The sequence below is a fragment of the Solanum lycopersicum genome, chromosome 8, assembly GCF_036512215.1.
Source record: "Solanum lycopersicum chromosome 8, SLM_r2.1".
Classification (NCBI taxonomy): Eukaryota; Viridiplantae; Streptophyta; class Magnoliopsida; order Solanales; family Solanaceae; genus Solanum; species Solanum lycopersicum.
The window spans coordinates 3,965,369-3,988,444 of NC_090807.1; the positions used below are offsets into that span (position 1 = coordinate 3,965,369).

General features: G+C 33.5%; 5 protein-coding genes across 7 annotated transcripts; 3 read left to right on the top strand and 2 right to left on the bottom strand.

Annotated features, from left to right (window-relative positions):
- Positions 1-360: 360 nt before the first annotated feature.
- Positions 361-4,222, bottom strand: LOC101245566 (putative F-box/LRR-repeat protein). Its single transcript, NM_001346752.1, has 2 exons — positions 3,868-4,222; positions 361-1,891 (listed from the first exon to the last, which is right to left on the bottom strand). Exons 1-2 carry the CDS (start codon positions 4,212-4,214, stop codon positions 1,318-1,320), a joined length of 921 nt encoding a protein of 306 aa, NP_001333681.1. The 5' UTR covers positions 4,215-4,222; the 3' UTR covers positions 361-1,317.
- Positions 4,223-6,762: 2,540 nt separating this feature from the next.
- LOC101244975 (fatty alcohol:caffeoyl-CoA acyltransferase) lies at positions 6,763-8,307 on the top strand. The gene has a single exon (XM_004244767.5). It carries the CDS (start codon positions 6,823-6,825, stop codon positions 8,167-8,169), a length of 1,347 nt encoding a protein of 448 aa, XP_004244815.2. The 5' UTR covers positions 6,763-6,822; the 3' UTR covers positions 8,170-8,307.
- Positions 8,308-9,901: 1,594 nt separating this feature from the next.
- On the top strand, positions 9,902-13,120 carry LOC101245863 (haloacid dehalogenase-like hydrolase domain-containing protein Sgpp). Its single transcript, XM_004244692.5, has 5 exons — positions 9,902-10,343; positions 11,489-11,603; positions 11,701-11,855; positions 12,304-12,565; positions 12,674-13,120. Exons 1-5 carry the CDS (start codon positions 10,204-10,206, stop codon positions 12,848-12,850), a joined length of 849 nt encoding a protein of 282 aa, XP_004244740.1. The 5' UTR covers positions 9,902-10,203; the 3' UTR covers positions 12,851-13,120.
- A 2,605-nt stretch (positions 13,121-15,725) lies between these two features.
- On the bottom strand, positions 15,726-21,470 carry LOC101245567 (pentatricopeptide repeat-containing protein). Of its 3 annotated transcripts, XM_019215373.3 has the most exons (4): positions 21,109-21,435; positions 18,244-20,978; positions 17,916-18,105; positions 15,726-16,294 (listed from the first exon to the last, which is right to left on the bottom strand). In XM_019215373.3, the coding sequence occupies exon 2, from the start codon at positions 20,921-20,923 to the stop codon at positions 18,878-18,880; it is 2,046 nt and encodes a 681-aa protein (XP_019070918.1). In that variant the 5' UTR covers positions 20,924-20,978; positions 21,109-21,435; the 3' UTR covers positions 15,726-16,294; positions 17,916-18,105; positions 18,244-18,877. The 3 variants fall into 3 exon arrangements, with proteins under 3 accessions (XP_019070918.1, XP_010324688.1, XP_004244817.1); XM_010326386.4 differs by having other exon boundaries at positions 18,244-21,470; XM_004244769.5 differs by having other exon boundaries at positions 15,726-16,398; positions 18,244-21,470.
- On the top strand, positions 15,794-17,208 carry LOC101245272 (UDP-glucosyltransferase 29-like). Its single transcript, XM_004244768.5, has one exon. The coding sequence runs from the start codon at positions 15,794-15,796 to the stop codon at positions 17,114-17,116; it is 1,323 nt and encodes a 440-aa protein (XP_004244816.1). The 3' UTR covers positions 17,117-17,208.
- Positions 21,471-23,076: the final 1,606 nt, after the last annotated feature.

Here is a 23,076-nt window from a genome sequence, read left to right on the forward strand (position 1 = left end):
GGATGATTTCCTTGTATGTTTCTACTTTCAACTAATTAGTGCATCTTATACTATATATAAGGATTTATATAAGCATTCTGTCTTTGTTGCAACTTATCAGTGCTTACTTAGTTCCTCTTCTCTTCTGCATTAAAGAAACACCAAATCTAACTAATATATAATGATATAAACATCTGTGTTCTTGACGTTCACTTTCTGGTACAATTGATTTTTGTTTTTATTTCTTCATTCAATTTCTTTTAATATTTCCACTAGGCTAGGATTTCAATCTTAGTTTTCACAAACAGACATGGAATAACTTAACAAAATGTTATTTCTTTAAGCACAGAAATGTGTTCTTGAAGCAAACACTTCAGCTGACAAAAACAAACCATAGTAGTATATACCTTCAACTGACAATAGTAAATTATACTGACAGCAGTTATTACTTCTTTTTCTCTCCCACTAAGCAAGATTTATCAGAAGCAAATTACACATACAAATAAAGGGACCTACCAAAAGATACTTCAAATGCTTCGGGGTTGAGATGATTCTGAGTAAGCTTTATCGAGATCAGAAGCAAATTTAGCAAGCATCCAAAACTCGGAAATAGTTTCATCAGGAAGTTCCTCCCCGTTTCAAGAAACCGGAGAAGGGTCAGTTAGCGCTTAGAGATCAGTGCGAGGATCAACTCCATACCCTTCCTTCAGAGAGTTCACATTGGCCAAAGACGATCCTGGGGGTCCATCCATGTGGCCTGCTTGAAAAACATCAGTGACAGGGACATCGTAAATGTATTCTCCTGCGGATCGAAAGGCAGCAGGGGAAGGAGGGGAAGCTAGGGGAGATGTTTCAGCAACAAATTTCCCATACAAATAGAGGCACCTATCAAAAAGATACTTCAAAGGCTTTAGGATCAAGGATTTATTAGCCGAAAAGAAACCCTAACCAATCCATGTGGCCTGCTTAACGAACATCAGCGACAAAGACATCGTAAATTGGTCCGCTGGGCATGAGCAGACTGCTTTCACACTCAAATTCCTATTGAGTGTTGTGTGTGCTTTCAAGCAACAAGATTGCTTGCTAAACGAACCCCACTCTGCCGATAAATACGCATTCTTCAACCCTGGCTCCTCTCACTGCTTGAGAGGACCTTACACTTCGCTATCGTGCCTCCTCCTTGTACCAGTTGATGCTGGGGCAGTGCTTAATATGACAGTTTCATGGTCTAAGTGATGCCACTGATAATTTGGGTTCTTGCCCTCAGCGAAGTTTCATTTTGAACATGAAAACAATAAAAGATCCCAGCTTCATCGACGTACTTGCTGCTACATGGAGTCAAAAATAATAATCATACTCATGAATGTCCCCGACGATGAAAGAATTGTAGTTGGAGAACCTAGATCGGCAGTAATCCTCAAAAGACCGATAATGCCTAATTTTACAATCAAATTCATAATCGCAAGTAGAGTCACGAGGCTTCTTTAGATCTACAATCTGTTGGCTACACCTTCTTCCTAAATCCCCTTCAAGATCGATACAACAGCAGCAGCGCAAGTCAAGTGATTCAAGGTGTGGACAGCCATCAAGAATGGCCTGAAGTCCTTCATTTGTCAAGTTATTTTCAATAAGGGCAAGATGCCGCAATCCACGCATACATCTGGCAATGGCTACAGCTTTATCATTGTCTTGTGATGGTGGTGTTCTAACTTTATCAAATGGACTGGCATGCAATACAAAAGACTTGAGCAAAGGGCAAGAGCGGCCAACAATTTCTATATCATCTTTAGTAATAGAGGTGAAGTAAATATGCAACTCCTCCAAAAATGGGAAGTTCTTCGCAGCTGAAGCCAAACCCCCAGATAACCGATTATAACACTTAACAAGTCGGAGATGCCTGAGCTGGCTTGATCTGTTAAAAAGAAAAGCAAATTGATTAATTTAAGAGAACTCCTATCTCAGAGGTGGCAACAAAAAGAAATGAGCAATTACAAGAAAGACTATAAGGAAAAGGACAGCAATAACACCTCAACGGAGTAGAACATGGGCCCAAATTTGAGAATTTCACGTTTAATTTAAATTTTATTCTAGAAAAAAATTCCACAAGAAAAAATCACGAAAAAGCATCTTCAATTAAAAAATTGCTTAAAAAGTAAGATAGTTACTAATAATTCTTTTCTTTGACTTGATTAACTTCCTTCAACGTTCTCCAGTTTAATTTTCCATCTTAATTGTCAAATATTTTGGTAATTCTTTGCAAGGAAAAGTTTAAAATTTTGAATCTAAGAAAATCAACTCAACAACTTAACATACAAAATACCAACTGTGATCAACTCAAAATTGTCTTGTAAAGCCAACAAAAGATACTGCTAGAATTATACTCACCGGAAAAAGTGTTAATGAAGCAAGGTATAATGGCAGAAACAAAATGAACATTGACGTAAGCGAATTTTGAATGGATGGGGGGGGGGGGGGGGAGAGATATATTTAGCTAATAAAAGGAAAAAAAGGAACAAAAGGAGAAAAGGAGAGTTGAGGGCTTTAAGCACTCAATGCAGAAATAAAAGAACACAAGTAAGAAGAAGAAAACACAGAGACTCACAACACTCATGAAAAAAATGTTCCCATGGGAAATTGAACTCGTATACGATAGAAACTAAAATATCTTAAACCCTTAACCATTCCACCCACATATCATTTATGTATTGCTGGTGCCACTTCACGTATGTAAACTTATACCAGATATTATCAACTTACAAATTCAGAATTTTAGCCAACGCGTGGCATCCCCACCCTATAAGGTAGATCCTCCTCTAGTTATTGGTATTTAAAAGCAAAAGTTATGACTTCATCTGAACTCCTAACATAGTTACAGGCTTCCACTTCATACAGCATTATCCCATTCCTACTTTACTTCCTAAAATGAAAATGCTAAATCATTATTTCTTGATTCTCCTTCACAGTAGCAAAACAAAAAAGAAGACTCCCCATTACTATCCCATTGGATATAACAAGATCTGTGGCATAGCATCACCCAAAAGAATAAACACAATACATAATGTGAAAATTCTGATTAGTTAGCACATTAATGAGCAAAGAAACCAATGCCCTTCCCAATAAGTTATAGCAGTATAAAGATATTATAATAGGAGGATAAACAGATAATAGTATAGCGCATAATATGTAGGAGGATAAACAGAAAATAGCATAACGCATAATATGTCTGGTGTCTTTATATGGCTAAATGGTCATCCTGGACTTCAAAGTGTGCACAATCGAGCAGACTATGTATCGCCAATAGTATTAAAAGGATAATCAGATTTCTACCAAATGCTAACCATTTTACCGGAACGAAATTATGCAAAGATAAAGATAAACATAGTTCACTCACTCTCTTACAATTTGTTTGGCACTTACACTGTTTGTGAGTATAAACGTAGCAATTGCATTTTATTATGTAAGTTTATGCATCATAATACTTTATCTATTTCTAAGCATTTCATTTTGCTGCAATTGAACAATATCAGTATTCAATAACCTGGGGTTCTTTAATGCTAGAGCTTCTCTTTCATTTCTCATCCAACTCTCAAAACTATGTGAAATTGCAATCCCCTGCATAAATCAAATTCCTTAACCCTGGCACTCCTAATCCCGCCGATGGTTCTCTAAATTTCTCCCTACAGTAGCTTAGCCTAGCTTCAAATATGTAGATTCTTTTTTACATCAAATTCAGGAGTTGTTTATATATAACACTATCTGGACTAGTTCAACAACTCAAATGCATCCCAATAGCGAGCTCAATATGAAGCAATTCCTCTCAACAAAAGGTTTTGACTTTATGTTAGAGGACAAGCAATTGGATCAAATCTGAGAAAGAGTGATCAGTACCTCGAAGCAATGTAGCTGAGCAAGCGTTCATTACCAAAATTGTCTATGCTAATTTTGAAAGTCTGGCCTTGGCTACGACGCACAGCAAGACGGCATATCTTCTCCAACACATAGGCCAATTTGGATCTACAAACGACACGTTTCAAGTCAATAACACGCCACATAGCGGGGTCATGGCACACTTTCCACCACGTACTACAAACCCTCTGCGCACTCTCCAATATCTCTATCGTCCCTAGCCGTTGGAGAATGTCTATCGTGATTTCCGCCGGAAGCTCAACCCACGGCGGCGATGGCGGTGGTGGTGCAGTAGAAGATGCCTCCACTTTTTCCTCTGCATTCGACATTTTTTTGCTATTTTTTAGGGTTCTGATTTTAATCTTTTGAACAGAAAACTGATAAAACGAAACGAAAGAGAGTTGCGCGTGCAACTCCTCACCGCTCGAACTGATTTTTGGTCGAAATTTAGCTCGATTCAAATTTGATAAAACTCACTTTAATCACATAATAATTATGTTAAGTTCAATTAAATTATCAATATGTTAACATGAAAATAAAAATAAAAAAGGGTAAATCTCATTTATGGTAAAATTATCATTGTCCATTATAAGTTTTTAATTTAAAAAATAAAAACTTACAAAAATATACTACAAATAAAAAATATGTTATTGCTATTATAGCAATAATAATATATTTTTTCCATTCTATAACATTTAATACATTTATAATACACTTTGAATTCATATTACAAAAAATAATTTATTATTCACATGTAATATAAGTTTTATTGATGGATAAACATTTATCTCATATTTTAATACACTTGTAATTTAATGTATCTTCTTACCAAACATGCATAATATATTTTATAAAATAGTTATAATACATATTATTGCATATTTAATTCACTTTTAATACATATTGCAAATTTAATATAGTATTGCTATAAATGATAATAAATTAAAAATATTGCTAAATCAATAATTATTTAATAAAAGATATCTATCCAAGTAACTTTTTCTTTAAAAAATCCTTCAAATCGATACAAAAATAAAGTGTTGATATATTAATCTGATACATGAGATACATTAATCTTTAAATAAGATACATAACATTTTATACATGATACAGTAATCTAATGTACATTTTATACATGATACTAATCTGATGCGCGAAATACATTAATTTGATGCATGAAAATGAGGGATTTTAGAAATTTATAAATCTAATATGGGATAATAATAATAATAATAAGAGAACTTAAAGGTAAAATTTCTATCATTTTTCTAAAATAAAAAATGAAAGCATAAGAAATGTAGGATATACTCGCTCCTCCCAATTCTCAAACCCAAAGACAAAGAGGCTTTTACTAGTTAAACAATTTAATAAAACATGCTATCACCTATCAAATTCATACTGATTAATTACTCATTATAATTATAATTTGTTATAATTGTCATTCGCAACTAACATTATTACATTAATTATATGGATCGATTTTCAGTTTGTATAATTAGTCATGTTTGTATATGTATATTTTGCCAGAATATACAAATACATATGTATAATGTACAATTATATAACCGGTATACATGTACAATTCACATCTCTCTCACTCTCTGCCCTCTCTCGCTTGTTTATTTTCTCCCTCTCCCAATCTCGCTTACTATATATGCAAATACATATGTATAATATACAATTATCTAACCAATATACATATACAATTCACCTCTCTCCCACTCTTTGGCCTCTCTCGCTCGTCTCTCTCTTCTTTATAACGTGTATCTACAAATTGTAATTATCAAACTACTGTTATAGAAAGTAATTAGACTATTTTTGAGTGATTATATGTAAAAAAAAAATCAATTTAAAAGGGGAATTTAGACACCTTGAGACATAATCTTTGTAGTTTATTATTTGGTGGACATTAGATCCGTTCGATTTTGAAAATTTTAATTCAATTTTACCAATTTGAAAAATCAAAACTGAATCAAAATTCTTTTCGTATGATTCAATATTCTGATACAATACACACATAAACTAGTTACTTCAAATTTGACGATATTACAATTATATAAATAGTCAAATATAATATATTTTCTATAAGATTATAAAACCTGAAATTACATTTTTAATTAATTGAACGTCAAATGAATCGCTACAAAAAATAATACAAAAATCAAAGGAGGATAAATCGACGGAGAGAGACGGTCCAAAAGGTCAAGGGAATACGTTTTAAATTAAAATAAAATAATAGAAACCAACGAACTTTAAGAATTTTTCAAGTTCTATTTTTCTTGCTTTGTATTAAATGATTATTAAATACTTCAAAAATAACTTCTCTTTTCTAAAAAAAAAAATGTAATGATGGACCACAGAAAATCAGTCATGGCATAAAAGGAATTTTTTATGACTACATAATGATGAATTTAGTGATAGAGAATGATAATATTTAAATAACGATTAGAACAAACATATAATCAAAGACGAAATAATAATTTTAATTTTATGATTTTAAATTTTATTAGTTGGGTTCTAAATTTAATATTGATGCATATTTAATATACTTTTTAATATAAATATATTATTTGAACAAAAAATATTGAGTTTGACTGAATCTATACCTAAATAAAATATACCTTACAATAATAGCTAACAACTATCCCAACAAAGTTGGTTCTCTTGTGTGTATGAAATGACATTACAATAAATAATGTGAAGTTGCTATATTGAATCATGATAATAAGTTAAAAGAAACCAAAGATGGTGTCTTAAAATTGAGAGTCCAAATTAAAGTTTGAATAGTTTAGCTTTCTACTTGCTCCTTACCTACTTAATTCTTCATAGTCTTTTAACTTTCAAGTTTTCTTGGCAATAATTTTGTGATATTTTAGTGTCTCCAATCCAACCAAAGATGTGATAAAATTGAAGTAGTAAAAGGTAATTAATCTCATCATGACTCCCATGGTACAAGAACTTAATTTTCCTCAACTTCAAATACCTCTAACCATCAATTCAATTTCTCCAATCTTACCATCAAGTCCTATCCCTCCATCCTATGGTGACACCCTTTACCTATCAAATCTTGATGATATGATTGGATCTCGCGTTTTCACTCCAACCATGTATTTCTATCGATCCAATGGAAAAATGGATGTGATGACGATCATCAATGTGTTGAAAGAAGCTCTTGCAAGTGTATTGGTACCATACTATCCTTTCTCAGGTAGGCTACGCGAAACAAAAGAGGGAAAGTTAGAAGTATTTTTTGGGCCTAAACAAGGTGTGCTTCTAGTTGAGGCTTGTTCAGAGATGAAGATACTAAATCTTGGTGATTTAACAGTCCCAAATCCTGCATGGAAAAACTTGGTTTACACATTTCCAAATGAAGAACAATATAAAGTGATTGATATGCCATTGCTAATAGCACAAGTAACGCGTTTTAGCTGTGGTGGATTTAGCCTTGGTTTGAGGGTTTGTCATTGTCTTTGTGATGGGGTTGGAGCAATGCAATTCCTAAGTGCTTGGGCTTCAACCGCGAGGTTGAACAAATTGACACTCGATCCCAAACCATGTTGGGATCGAGAGACACTTATCCCTAATGATCCGCCATTCATTCAATACCCACACATTGAATTCAAAAGAATAGATGATGCATTTAGTTTCACGAGGAGACTTTTTGTTCAAAAATGTTATCGTGTTACTCGAGACTTCCAAGCTCATTTGAAGACCTTAGTTGGTCCTAACATCTCATGTACCACCTTTGATGCAATGGCGGCTCATGTGTGGAGGTCATGGGTCAAGGCACTCATCAATGTTAGCCCTCTCGATTACGAGTTAAGGCTAACATTTTCAGTAAATTGTAGATCTAGACTTACAAATCCACCACTCAAATCAGGTTTCTATGGGAATGCAGTATCTGTGGCATGTGCTACTAGCACTGTCTCGGGAATTGTTAATGGATCTATCTCTGATACCATATGTCTGGTACGAAATGCAAGGCTTTCTGTCTCCGAGGCATATTTGAGGTCAACTATTGATTATATCCAAGTTAATAGGCCTACAAAGCTAGAATTTGGTGGTAAACTTACTATAACTCAATGGACTAGATTTTCAATGTATGAATCTGCTGATTTTGGTTGGGGAAAGCCCATTTATGCTGGCCCAATTGATCTCACACCAACACCACAAGTTTGTGTTTTTTTGCCACAAGATAATTCTGATGGAGCTATGCTTGTTTGCATTTGTTTGCCAGAGGATGTTTCACATAGATTTACTGACATTTTCTGCCTATTAAACTAACTGTATTTATTTTGGCTAACAACTTGGCTTCATTTCCAACTATTGTTGCTTTATTTTTTATTTTTTTTAAATCCAATATTCATCATGTAGCTTTCCTGAAATTACAATAAAGAACATCTCTTTTTACCTTTTTCTCAAGTCAAATTTGCATATCTAAATTATTTAAAGTAAATGATAAAATAACACAATTAAAGTATCTCGATTTTTTCGTATTTGAACTATCAAATATGTGATTTTTCTATCTAACCTACATTGGAAATCATACGGAAAATACCTTCATCACGAATACATGGAAATCTCGTGGTGGACCGGCATAAGCCATCTTTGACTTCATGAGGGATGGTGAATAGGATATTGCATCAGTGCCTTTGTTATTTTCTGTCAAATGCAACAGTAACAATATAACTACAAGCCTTATGCAACATGTTAGGCTTCACAGATCTGGAGGTGGAGTACTTGTTCTCACAGATTTGTCACTGAAATGATCCAAGACATGTTCACTAGCAATTATAAACTAAAGAATGTTATTAATAAGAATTTGATAAACTGACCTCCGTTAACGCAAATCAAGTTGCAGATTGTCGAACCAAACATGTCTCCCCATCATCAAGAGCGGCTCAAGGATATTAGTGGTCTAAAACAAAAATTAAATGAGTCCTTAATAAACTTGAATTCTTAATAACGTATGTATAATTGATTTCTTCTAGTTTTCAGTTGATAATATAACCATTTTTATTTTAAATTATTTTTTATGAGATATAGTACTTCAAATATGTCAAATTTCTTCTAATAATTTTTTTATTTTCATGAAATATTTACTTTTTCTACAAATAGTATTCAATATTTGTTAAAAAATAATAACTTATAACCTATTATTATTAAAAATAAGGCCCCTTAAATTTGGAGGCCTAAGGTACATTTTTTTTTTTTAACATTGTCGAGACACCCTGATGCTATAGGTCTATACATAGACAGTACACTTTGTCTGGATGGTTGTAGGGTTATAACATTACCACTGAATGCCTTAAAGCAGCTTCCAAGAGTGAAAGAATTCCTTTAAAATCCCCCAGTTCCTTGAAAAAAAAAAAACTCAATAGGATTAGCCATCCATCGTTGGGTAGAGATGCGTATCGGTCCGTTTGATTTTGAAGCAGGGGCGTAGCTAGTAGTGTGTCAGTGGTTCACCCGAACCCACTTTTGCCAGAAAATCTACTATTTATACATAGTTAAATTATTTTTTATGTATGTACAGTAGATGTCAAACCTTTTTTGATTAGTTCGTTTGTTTATTTTTTTAAATTTTGAATTCCTTATTAGAAATCCTAGCACTACCAATGTTTTGAAGTTTTATCATTTTGACTTACTAGCCATTGGTTTTGTAAATATGTTAAACCATTAAAATATTTTTTTTATAGGCTAATCAATATTGATCGTTTCGATTTAATCATTCATATTTCACACACACAAAAGAATCACTGAAATTTACTTTAAAGCAAGGTGACAAATCAAATAAATCAATTGACATATTATATTTCGCTTAAAAGCGCATAAAATTGATGAAATGAGATTAAAAATAAAAAAAATTATATCCTACTTATTTATTAGTCAAGCGATTTTTAAAAGAAAAAAATAAGAATAAAATTCTTTAAGATTAATATTTTTCTTAAGAATAAAACATGTTTAGAAGGAAGAAAAATATCATATTTATTAGAAATTAATGTGTTTAAAATGTATGTTCATGTATTAGGACTATTTTCTATAAAAAGTACTTTTTCTAAGTAAATGCATGATTCGTATTATTCTAAATTAATCGAGTCAATAAATATTGAAATAATTGAAGGAGGATATTCGAACAATTGTTAGCCAAATTGAGTTGGATCCCAGGCGGAAACAACAGAACCACACACACCTCACCAGCACATTCAAAATCACAAAAAAAATATTTTGGATTTTGGTAGAAAGAGGAAAATTTCAGATTTTCATTTGGAATTTCAATTTGATTGTAATCTGTAAAAGAAAAAAAAAAGTAACTATATGAGCGCTCTAGTTTCTCTTTGCAGTGTTCCTTTGTATGTACAGAACAAACAATTTTACTCAACTATCAATTTTTCCAAGATTGCTACAGTAGTTCCTCAGATGTCATTGTCTTCATCAATTTTTAACCAACACGAAAGGTAACTCCTTTTTGTATTTTTCTTGTTAGTATTGAATTGTATAATTACTCTGTGTAAAAGTTTAATTTGTTAGAAATGCATATTGTAATGGGTAGTGAGGTCAGAGGCGGAGCCATGATTTATAGTTTATGGGTTCTGAATTTTAATCATGTTAAGTTAGTAAGTTCTAAATTGATAATTTGTACATGTTTAATGAATTTTTAAGACAAATAGAGAATTTGAATCAAAGCTAGTGGATTCGGCCGAATCTGTAGCTGGCACATCTCTGTGTGAGGTCACAATTCACCCAAAACGATCATTTGGGGTGAAAAAGATTTGGGGTCAGGATGTAGGTTTAAATTCCTGCCAATGTCTAAGATGTTCAGTTGACTCCCTCCCCTTTTTGTGGGGTCACGACCCATACGAGTGAGTAGAAAAGGGAAGGGAAAGAGGCCTTGGTGAACGTCGTAATTAGTGAACAAGGTATTGATGAAACTTAAACCTGTTCTGATATTACATTGAATTGTGTTACCACTTTATCTAAGAGGCTAGACTGTTCGAGATATTACATATATTTTGAAATTTGAACCAAGAAATCTTTGTTGTAGACTTTACAGGAGAGAAAAGAGGCATTCGTCAGGGGAGGAAGGCCAACCGAGTGAAGCTCTTCTTTCTTTTTTTTTTTGGTTGTGTCGTGAAGTAAAATTGTATCGTATGTTAGTTTGAGAGGTTGGTGAGCTATTACGATTTATAGATTTTCCATATATATCCAATCCTAACGAGAATAGAAACAAGTCGCTTCCTGCCTGTCTTGTAGTCATAATGTTGTAGTTTATGTAGCCGTTGGCCTTCCTACACGAATGAATCTGCCACATGCCTCCTTGTTTGGGAAAAAGCAAAGCAGATAGTGAAGAACAGACCTTTCGGAACCAATTTGCAGTATCATACTGCATATCTTTTGACAATTTCTGCAACTTGTGTCTAGCTATTACTGCAATATGCTGTGTCTTACCAAATTGAGTTTGTAGTACATAATCTAGCATCTATATGAAGAATTAGAACTTCTTCATATAGCATATATATATAGAGAGAGAGATAGAGAGAAAAAAAGTGGATTTCTGTATGGCATTGCTTCACTTACTAATTGTCCATTTTCCTTGAAGCAGTAAATGTTTATTGCCAGTTGATGCTCCATTGAAAGCGATATTATTTGATATTGATGGAACGTTATGTGATTCGGATCCTATACACTACTATGCCTTTCGAGAAATGCTTCAAGAGGTAGTATTGCCTTCACCTTCTGCTACAATCAGTTCCAACTCTGTACAATGAAATCAAGTAGATAGTTTATTTAACTAAAAATTTTCATTTCAAACAGATAGGTTTCAATGGTGGAGCACCTATAAGTGAGGAATTCTTCGTAAAGAATATTAGCGGTATGCACAATGATGAACTCTGTCATGTACTCTTCCTGGATTGGGAGTTCGAAAGAGCTGTCAAATTTATGGATGATAAGGAAGACATGTTTAGAAGGTAAGCTACTGCATCATCATCAACTAGTTCAATCAAACTGAAGTATATATATAAAGGGTAGCCCAGTGCATAAAGCATCTCATGTTAGCAGGGTCCGCGGAAGCGTGCACCCAAAGGGTGGAATGTAGACAGCCTATCATAATGCAAGCATTAGTGGCTGCTTCCACGGCTCGAACGTGTGACCGATAGATCACATGGAGACAACTTTACAATTGCTACAAGGCTTCCCTTCAAACTGAAGTATATATATGTCATAACAAATAGCATCAGATTTCCCAGTATATGACTGATAAATAGCATGATTCAGATCAGAATCTGTTTCAATTGCATAACTTGGCGCGTAGGCCAATATCTACGAGTTCTATTTTCTTTTACATTAAATAAGGTAGATTTGCTTGCTATAATGTTTTGAAGCCGATCATAACAACATTTCTGTGATAATCCACAGAATTGCATCGGAACAGCTAAAACCATTGAATGGGCTTGAGGAGGTATGCAAATGGATTGAGGACCGCGGTCTGAAACGAGCAGCTGTTACTAATGCTCCAAGACCGAACGCTGAGCTGATTATCTCAATGCTAGGCCTTTCAGATTTCTTTGAACTTCTTATCATCGGAAGTGAATGTGAACGAGCAAAACCTTTTCCAGACCCTTACTTGAAGGCTCTTCAAGAACTAGGAGTATCTCCTAAGCACGCGTTTGTTTTTGAGGTTTGGAATACACATAGAAATCTTATGGTAAACGTGCATAAACGAAAACTGTTGGAGAACAACAATATGTTTTTAACATTTTCGTTGTCCCTTTTTCCTCTTGAACAGGATTCTATTTCTGGAATAAAAGCTGGAGTTGCAGCTGGAATGCCGGTTGTAGGTTTAGGTCTAAGGAACCCCGAAAAATTACTTTCAGAGGCTGGGGCAACATTTGTTATCAAGGATTTCAACGATTCGAAGTTATGGACAGCTCTAGAAGAGTTGGAACCAGAAATTCATGCATGAAAAAGATCAAAACATGAGTCGGAAACTGGTGATGTACAAATCTATCATCATCTTTAGTATGATCTGGCTTCACACCTCTCGCCTATCGGAACACCAATACAATCTTGAAAGAAGTAGGTTTGTTATATGATCAGCGTAAAGGTTATTCTTTTCCTTAAAACTAATTTGATTGAACATCTAAACAAACTTCAAAGTGGTTTGTTGTATGTCCACTATGATCTACCCATTTTTATGTGATGCTCTTTCTTTTTTAAGTTTGTTCCAAACAAACGACATATTTCTATACTCTAGCATATTGGTACTTTTTGTATGTGTCAAAAGTCTTTATTTCTTAAACCAGGGGCGGACCCACATGGTGTCCGCCGCCGGGTGCTCGAGCACCCATTAATTTCGTTACTAAATATATATATCTATGTAGAAATTGATAGGTATTTGTATAAAATTAACATAGAACATCCAATTAATAAATCATATAGTTGGCCCAATGGTTCTAGGGTGGATACTTAAGACTCTTTTAACCTTGTTGTACCAAGGTTCCACCACTATCTTAAACACCATACAAAATGAAATGTTATTGTATATAATGAAAAGATTAGAGTATTTTTTTCTTATTCTAGTTGAGCATTTTTATAGCAAAATTATTAGGCATAATATATAAAATCCTAGATCCACCACTATCTTAAACACCATACAAAATGAAATGTTATTGTATATAATGAAAAGAATAGTATTTTTTCTTATTCTAGTTGAGCATTTTTATAGCAAAATATTAGGCATAATATATAAACAGACGCTTAAACTTGGCCTCAGCTGACAAGTAAACTCTCCAACTTTGAATATACACATCAAAACATCTCAATTCGTCTCTACTGTGAAATTTAACACTCTGATAAAATAGATTATTTAAACATCTCCAAAATTTATGGACCGTATTAGATATTCAAGAGACACAGTGGGAACGAGATGGAGACATAAATCTGAGCCAAAAAAATCAAAATAAAAATAAAAATCGTATTCCTCTGTCGTATATTTCGGTTGCAACATACTTAAATTCACTTATCATTTCATTTGATTTGGAGAGTTGCTCAACTAACTTGTTAAAAATATTATTATTATTATTATTATAGAAAAACAAAAATGATATAAAATTTTGAAATAAATCTTATTTTTTTATTCTGTGTTTGATATTTGTGTTGGGATGTCAATTATATTGAGTCTAATTTGCACTGCTTAAGGGAATTTAAAAGAAAGAAATATTTTCTATTAAAAAAATAATTTAGATACGAACCTAAAATTTTTAATTAAAAGCAAAATATTTTTATCCTGTTCATCAAAACACTCAATAGTGTTGCCCTCCTAATCTAGAAATGTGTACTCGTCATGAAGACATTATTCGTAAAATACGAGAAGATTATATTAAACAATAACTATTACTAATGTTAATTATTTTTTTGCACAGATGGACTTCATAATTATGTGGAATTTGATGACTTGTAGTAGCTAGTAATTGTGTTATTAGTATTTCTTTTTTAAAAAATAGTGTTATGATTTTCAAATAATTTATAATCATTAAAATGATAGTTTTATGTCAAATTAATGGGTTTCTTTTTATACAGTATTAAAACTAGTAGGTATAAATCATGTTTTATGTTGTGTGTGGTTTTTTTTTTTTACTGTTTTTAAAAAGTAAATATATTTCAAAACTATGACCAAATACATGTTAAACTTCATTCAAATCCAATTTTACAAAAATATTCAGAAATTTATGACCAAATGCTAGCTTAATGTCTGCTTTTACTCCATGGATATTCTGATTTGCAAATCCCTGATGTGATTGTATATTAACTAAAAATAATATTACTTTTCTTTTATGGTATTTTGATTAGATATGAAATTTATGAATATAAAAAAAGATTTTAAAATTATGGTATAAATGAATTATAACTATTTATATGATTATAAATTATATTATTAAGGATAAAACAAAAAAATTTAAAGATTGATTATTTTAAAAAGTATATCATTAGTTTTTTAACTAATTAAAAAAGAAAATAATATCATATATATAAATATATATATATATATATATAAATTTGAATAAACAGATAATACTACTAATATTTAGCTCATTTACTTAAAAGAAGTCCTAAACAAAAAACATCAAATTAGAAATATTGTTATAAATCGTGATTCTTTTTATCTTAATATTGTAACATTTTTTAAAATAATGATCAAAATTTACATAATTTAACTCTTTAAAAGTGAAACTTAACAAGTACTTTAAAACAGAGGGAGTAATAGAAACGGTAAGTGAAAGAGGTGAAGTAACAAGCTGGGTAACTTAATTCACTATTACCTAAAAAAAAGTTGTGGTTATTTACAGGGCAGATTTGTTGGGCTAATTTTGATGCACGTGAATTTACGAGATCTCTTTGTAGAGTTAAATATTTTATGTATATATTTTTTTTATTGGTATATTAATATTATCTACTCGCACTAATGGTTGAACGGGTGCATTTAATTGAGTGTTGAGTTATTTATCTAAAAATATGAAAAGATTAATTCCCACTTTATATAATTTTCTCCTTTTATTTAAGTGCTACACTTAGTATTCTAAAAATCATAAATTCATCTCTTATTATTTAGGTTGATTGCTCAACCCTATAAATAACCATAAATTAGTGTTTGTTCCATTATAGTATGCTGGATCGTTAAGTCATGTCATCTACCATTCAAATGAATATAAATAGTAATGCTATATTTCCTACGTAATCGATTGTGGTGCGTAATAGTTTTAAGGACATTTTTGACCCTGTATATACCACTACTATATATTCACCATGCCATTTAGCAACCCATAACAAAGATCAGCAAATACTAGCAAAAGTTTATCATCATCATATATACATATATTTGTTACAATTGTAGCACACAGAGTTGTTAATGGAGGCCAAGAAAAACACCATTAGTGTACTTATGTTACCATGGCTAGCCCATGGTCACATTAATCCATACCTAGAGCTAGCCAAGAAGCTTGCAAATAGAAACTTGCACATTTACATTTGTTCCACTCCTGTATGTCTAAGCTCAATCAAGAAAAGAGTTACACAGGAGTATTCTCAGTCAATAGATTTAGTTGATTTTCATCTTCCTTCATTGCCAAATCTTCCTCCTCATTACCATACTACCAATGGCCTTCCACCCCATCTCATGACAACTCTCAAAAGTACTTTTGAAATGAGCACTCCAAACTTTTCTAAGATATTACAAACTCTACAGCCAGACTTGGTCATTTATGACTTCAATCTGCCGTGGGCTGCTGACTGCGCCTCCTCTGTGAACATTCCTGCTGTGCTGTTCCTCACTTTTGGTGCAGCCGTGATTGCTTTGGGCATCCACGTGTGTGATAGGCCAGAGGAAATGTTCCCCTTTACTGAATTTTACCTGCATGAACAAGAAATACTTTCATTGAAGAATACTGTCCCTGGTTGGAAGTTCCCATTCGATGAGGGTCTTAGGCGATCACAGGACATTGTTCTGATAAAAACCTGCAGAGGTTTCGAAGGGAAATATATTGATTATCTTTCAAGTTTAGTCTTCAAGAAAATAGTCCCAGTTGGTACACTAGTTCAAGAATCCACCAACAAAGATGACAGTGAGGATATCATGCAATGGCTTGACAAGAAACATAGAGGTTCAGCTGTCTTTGTTTCATTTGGGAGTGAGTATTTTCTATCAAAGGAAGAAATTCATGAAGTAGCTCAAGGACTCGAGCTTAGCAAAGTGAACTTCATTTGGGTCATCAGGTTTCCACAAGGTGAAAGAACTAAAATTCGAGATGCATTACCAGAAGGGTTTCTTGAGCGGGTAGGAGAAAGAGGAATAATTTTTGAAGGATGGGCTCCTCAAGCAACAATTCTTCAACACACAAGCATTGGAGGGTTCGTGAGCCACTGTGGATGGAGTTCTTTCATGGAAAGCATGAAATGTGGTGTGCCCATAATTGCCATGCCTATGCAGGCTGACCAACCAATGAACGCTAAGCTTGTAGAGTATATTGGGATGGGAATGGAGGTAGTGAGGGAAGAAAGAGGGAAACTACAAAGTGAAGAGATTGCAAAGGCGATAAGGAAGGTGGTAGTGGAGAAAGGTGGGGAAGTGATGAGGAAGAAAGCTAAGGAACTGAGTGAATATATGAATGTAATAGGGGATGAAGAGATAGATGGTGTGGTGGAAGAGCTGTTGGCACTTTGTAAAAACAAATGATCAGCAATAAAATTTAAGAGTTATGACCATTACTCCTCAAATGTAATTTAACTGGTTGTATTTACAGATCATTTATCCTCTTTTATGTTTTATCATGGTACCTTCCCGATCTTTTCAACTACCAGTGTAGGATTTTGTTAACACACCCAACAATCTCCCATTAAATGAAGTTCCATGTGGCCCATTACAATAATCCACAGTTCTCCTTGAACTAAGTTCACATGCCCATTACCAATGATTGATGGGTCAAATTTTAAGATTAACAATCTGCTACCCACATGACTGACCATTTATGGTCAACAAAGCCCGGAAAGAGCTTCTACTTGTGCGTGTTTGTCTCAAAGCTACCTTTGGTATGGTAAAGTTAACATATCGAGCCCCACAGCATCACTCCACCATCTCCATAATCATATTGTCAAATCATTGGTTCTGATATTAGTTATTGGACTAAACTAGCTGAAAGATATTCTTAACATGGTGTGATATTGTCTGCTTCAGACCAATCCCATGATATTGTCTGCTTCAGGCCAATCCCACATGGTTTTCTCTGAGAAGTTTCACGCTAGTAAGAGTATATCTACACCTTATATGTAGCTTCCCCATCTTTTCAACTACCAATGTAGGATTTGTTTGCACATTCAACAACCAGGTTTATATAAATCCTTTTACTTCCTAGATGGATAAATGACTTGTTCCAGACCAGTAAGAATAAAGACCGAAATGCCACTGTTGCATTTAGTATCTCTCGAAATTACAAAATAGCAAAACTTGCAAATTAACACATGGAAGGATCAATTACCTTATGGATCGATACATAAAGGAGCTTTCACCAACTTGATCTATGATAACACCTCACTTCTTCTTGCATCCTAGAAAAGTTTATCTTAGTGTGTTTCTCCATTTTCTAGCAAACAATGGATAGATGCTAATGCCCTCCTTCCATGGAAGTTTGTGCATCAATGTGAAAAATGGAAATGGAAGAGAATGATCTGTACACAGAAGGCATTCGAGGATCAACACATTGAGCACTAAATTTTCAAGGTAAATTGCTAGTCATAAAAAAATGTGATGAATTGTAATCAATTTAGAGAAATTACTAGAAAAGGATGCCAAATGTATTCACTTACAGCAGCTCCATTAGCTTTAAAGTTTTCAATTTAGTCTTTAGTACCCCAACCTAGAAGAACAGAAGTACTTCCATTAGAAAACTCATGTAGGAATCATCTGTCATCTATCCAATCCATACATTAGTCTTTGTTGTGAATAAATGATGCAAGTATCTATGTTGCTCGGACTCTTCAAATGTGCCAACGGGTGTGTGTCGGATTTGCCAGAAGTAGTGTATGTTTGGAGAAACCGAGACGGGTGCGGCATCAAAAGTGAAGAGTCTGCGCAACTAAGGCAAGTACTACATTGGCTTGTTAGAAATGCCCACTGCCAAGATTATAGACTTCACTTGGCCATACCCAGGTTGTGGTTAACACACAAGAAATCCTTTTGCCCACAAAGCATACTGTTGTCTCAACTAAGCCTCTGATCCATCAGGAAATTTATATGAACTGGTCCAGCATCAAAACTTCAATGTTGTCTCCTGAAGAAGAATACAGATATATCTTTTCACAAGTGATTGCATGATTGGCAATCTCTTGTATTGGGGCTTTTCTGGTCTTCAAGTCATTTTTAGCCTCTCAAAATTGCGATCTTGATAGTATCTGATTAACACGAGTACAAATGTGCCCAAGGAATCATTACTTGATATTCTCAATTGTTGAAAAAGAATCTAGGAAGCTGCATTTCCATATCCAGCAAAGCCAATATTGTACTTATTTCCTCTGTGTGTGGATGCCACTTGTCTCCTGAAACAAACATATGAAATTCTGTTCCAACCTGAATCCAACTACATCCAGGTCTCTTCCTAAGACCCTTTTTCTTCATCAAATCCCTCAGTTTTGAGACTTCATCCCATCTTCCAGTTGTTGCATATGCATTTGAAAGTGACACATAGTGTCCTGAATTGTCCGGTTCCATCTTAATTAAACAATTAGCGATATGCTCCTCGAGTTCTGTCTCTCTGAGTTCTCTACAAGCAACGAGCAGTGATTCAAAAACATTTGCATCAGGTTTGAAAGGCATACTTTGAATGAGCTGCATAGCTTCATCGAGATCACCACACCTAGAGAGAAGAGAGATCATACAACCATAATGTTCCACTCTCGGCTCCATATGATACAGAGAGAGCATGTCATAAAAAACGTCTAAGCCTTCTTTTACCAGTCCAGCATGACAACAAGAGGATAGCACACTGGTGAAGGTTATGTTGTCTGGTTCCACGCCTTCCTTGCAGAGACGTTTGAACAATGCAAGTGCTTCAATAGCACGGCCATGTAAAGCATAACCAGATATCATAGCATTATACAAGGCCAACTCCTTTTCTGGAATCAAATCGAAAATGCATTTTGCACAATTTACACTTCCACATTTAGTATACATATCAACTAATGAAGTTGCTACTGGAAGAGATAATGGAATCTTTTGCCTTAAAATGTATCCATGAATGGCTCTTCCGTCGTGCAGTGACGCCATATTTGTAGAAGCTGAGAGGGCAGCAACAATACTTGCATTATTTGGTCGATACCCTGCTTGAAGCAGTTGTTTAAAATATGCAAGTGCCTCACTGTTGTGACCATTTTGTGATAGACCACTGACAAGAGTAGTATAAGTAACCGTGTTAGGGTCTAAACCAACAGTTTTCATTTGTGTAAACATGTCTATGGCCTCATTTATCTGTCCATTTCTTAAGAATCCAAGAATTACAGAATTCCAAGATATGGTATTTTGTTGTAAACCATAAAGCTGCATTTGGTAAAATAATCTTAATGACTCACCACTTAAACCCACTTCTGCATAAGCAGCCAATAATGTATTCCACAAGACTAGATCTTTCTCCAATGTGTAGTCAAAAACCCGTCTTGCATCTGGGATTTTATCACATTTGGAGTACATATTTATAATACCACTTGCTACAACTATGTCATTCTCAAAATTGTTTCTGATACAAAAACAATGCCCTTCTCTGCCAAGTTTCAAATCTCTTAATTCTGCTGAGGCAGATAATATTGTTGATAGTGTCACGGAGTCAAATCTAAAACCCTTTAGTCTCATCCAACGGGACAAGTTGAGAGCTTTGTCAATTTTACCAGATTGTACATAACAAGACATTAGCAAGTTCCACGTTACTACATCTTTCTCAAACAGCCTATCAAATATTAGTTCAGCATCATTAACCAAACCAACTTTAGCATAAAAGTTTATAAGTGAGCTTCCCAATATGTTATTCAAATCTAAACCACTTACTATAGATATAGCATGGCCTTGCTTACCTTCTTGTAGAGCACATAAATTGGCTGAAGCTGAAAGAAAACTCGACAGAGTTACATGAGTTGGTTCAATTTCTTCAGTTCTCATATCATAGAAGACTCCAATAGCTTCCTCATTGAATCCATTTTGCATATAACTCACGATAAGCGAATTCCATGCAACTACATTTCTTTCACACATACAATCAAACACCTTCCGTGCATCATCCAAAACCCCACATTTCCCATACATATCAATAAGACTACTAGCCACAAATACACAATCTTCATAACTCAATTTCAGGACATGCCCATGTACACATTTCCCAAATTCAACAACATTCAAAGCACCACAAGCTTTCAATACATTTGGGAGGACAAAATTGTCACCAAGAATCCCATTTTCAAGCATCTCAATGTATTTCAACAACGCCTCTTTAGACAAATTCATCCTACAATGCAGTCCAATAATTGCAGCCCAAGAAAACACATTCTGTTTTCTCAGTCTGCAAAACAAATGATTGGAAACATCAAAAACATCACATTTTGCATAAAAAATCACAAGCTTTGTCTCAATGTACTCATTCTTGGCAAAAAAATCACCCCTTTTTAGAATCTTGGCATGAATTTGCTTACCCAATTTCTGGTTTCTCTCATAGACACAGCCTTGGAGGAGTTCACCATAGAACTCAGGTCCAACATATAAATTCCCATACTCCATTTCCTTAAGAAAGTCCACAGCTTCTTGAAGTTTACTCTCTTTGCACAGAGACCCAAGGAGCTTGAAGTAGTGAGATTTATTGAGAAATTTCTCGTTTGTGCCATCTAAATGGGTCTGTGGGGATTTCTGAAATGAACTGGGTTTAGAGGTGCCAGGGCCAGGGGTGTAAGGATTGAAGGTTGGGTTGATGGGCAGTGAAGCCATGCTTAATTCTATAGTTTTGAAGAAGAATAGTGTAATATGGATATGTGTGTGATCATTGTGGCCTTACAAACAAGCTAGGGGTGTTTGGTTCATTTTACCATTTACAAAAAGAGTACAAATTTCTTTTGTTTTTTCCACACTTTCGAAAAGGAAAAATATATTCTGGACTATCGTAAACAATATGCATATACTCTTTGTTATATTTTTGAGATATGTATGTTTTTGTCATTCAAAAAGTAGATCATATATGTCATTTACTTTAACGGGAGATTAAATAGGGACACGTGATTTTATTTTATCCGTCGATTTGATGTTTAATAAATATCGAGTTTGGATAGATTATGACACATGTATGTCCGTTAGTATAAAAAGTATATAATATTTTAGTTTTTGAACGGCAGGGACATCAATGTCTCAAAAGTATAACGGAGGCTATCTGTATACCATTTGCGCTAGTTTGAGAGTATATTTGTCCCTTTTTCCTTCTAGAAATGGATGTACGAGGAGAAAATTATTGAGCGGAATATTGTATATTCAACAAGAAAGTGAAAATTCAGATGATCATTCAATTGAGTTATTAAAATTTGTTTTCCCCTCACTTTTATCCGCTGAGATCATTTCTATTTGTATGTTTAGCTTAGAAAATTTATTATTTTCTTGTCATATTAATTGTCAAGGTTATTAAAACGATTGTCTCACGAGGTTAACAAGGCAATAAAACCAAATTTTTTATTTATACAGAATTCATGTATATTTGTGTTTTGGTTAGCCTAAAATCACAGATATCCTACGTAATTCTTATTGATATCAAATATATACTAATTCATTCGACAAATAATTTGATATTAAATATCTACTAATTTATTCAAATCAGTGTTTTAAAAACTCTGTTCGGACTCGCTCTAAGGCAGAACTCTAGCAAATTGCTTTGAGACTCAAGTGTGGATTTAGTTTGGTAATACGCCCTAAGTGTCCGACTGTACACCCTAAGCACGTCCAACGCTCGAGGCTCGCCTAAAAGATCTTACACAAATTATGCGTTAAAATCTTTAGTTAACATTGTTGACCCTCAAAATTCTTTAATATTGATTGATACGTAATAATTTTTAATCTATATAGATAAAGAAGATTTGAAAATAACTCAAATAACAAGTTTTAGTATCGAATCTTTTATATTTGGTAACATTGTGAAAGTAATTATATAATACGTAAGATTTTTTTTATAAATGCGTCACGAAATTTTACTTCTTCACTTATCATTGGTCTTCATGGTTTTGTCATATTTCTCAAAATTATTATATTTTATGTAGGTATTTGAAAGTAATTTGATTTTTATTCACAAAGTGATGTTTTTATTATAATAGTAATATATATATATATATATTTTTTTATTAACAATAGTAATATATTAATTATTTTGTTTTGGGGGTAAATCGTATAGTATGATAAAAAAAATGAGAAATATTGATTCTTTTATTATTAGAAAATTATGATATATTATTTGTACTTGTATAATCATGTTAGAACTTTATTTTCAATTAGTTTATTCAATCATATATGTTATTTCAAAGTGTTGATTTATTTTTATAATTTTGTGTTATTACGGTGTTATACTATACTATAAATTATAAATTTATAGATCCATAAGGCTTACGTCCCACGTCTCGAGGCTTACATTT

Excerpts from the sequence above, each read along its gene's own strand:
- LOC101245566 (NM_001346752.1), bottom strand. The coding sequence starts at position 4,214 with ATGTCGAATGCAGAGGAAAAAGTGGAGGCATCTTCTACTGCACCACCA. Across the intron at positions 1,892-3,867 it reads CTCAGCTACATTGCTTCGAG|ATCAAGCCAGCTCAGGCATC; the intron begins GTACTGATCACT and ends TCTTTTTAACAG.
- LOC101244975 (XM_004244767.5), top strand. The coding sequence starts at position 6,823 with ATGACTCCCATGGTACAAGAACTTAATTTTCCTCAACTTCAAATACCT.
- LOC101245863 (XM_004244692.5), top strand. The coding sequence starts at position 10,204 with ATGAGCGCTCTAGTTTCTCTTTGCAGTGTTCCTTTGTATGTACAGAAC. Across the intron at positions 11,604-11,700 it reads TTCGAGAAATGCTTCAAGAG|ATAGGTTTCAATGGTGGAGC; the intron begins GTAGTATTGCCT and ends CATTTCAAACAG. Across the intron at positions 12,566-12,673 it reads AGCACGCGTTTGTTTTTGAG|GATTCTATTTCTGGAATAAA; the intron begins GTTTGGAATACA and ends CCTCTTGAACAG.
- LOC101245272 (XM_004244768.5), top strand. The coding sequence starts at position 15,794 with ATGGAGGCCAAGAAAAACACCATTAGTGTACTTATGTTACCATGGCTA.
- LOC101245567 (XM_010326386.4), bottom strand. The coding sequence starts at position 21,397 with ATGGCTTCACTGCCCATCAACCCAACCTTCAATCCTTACACCCCTGGC.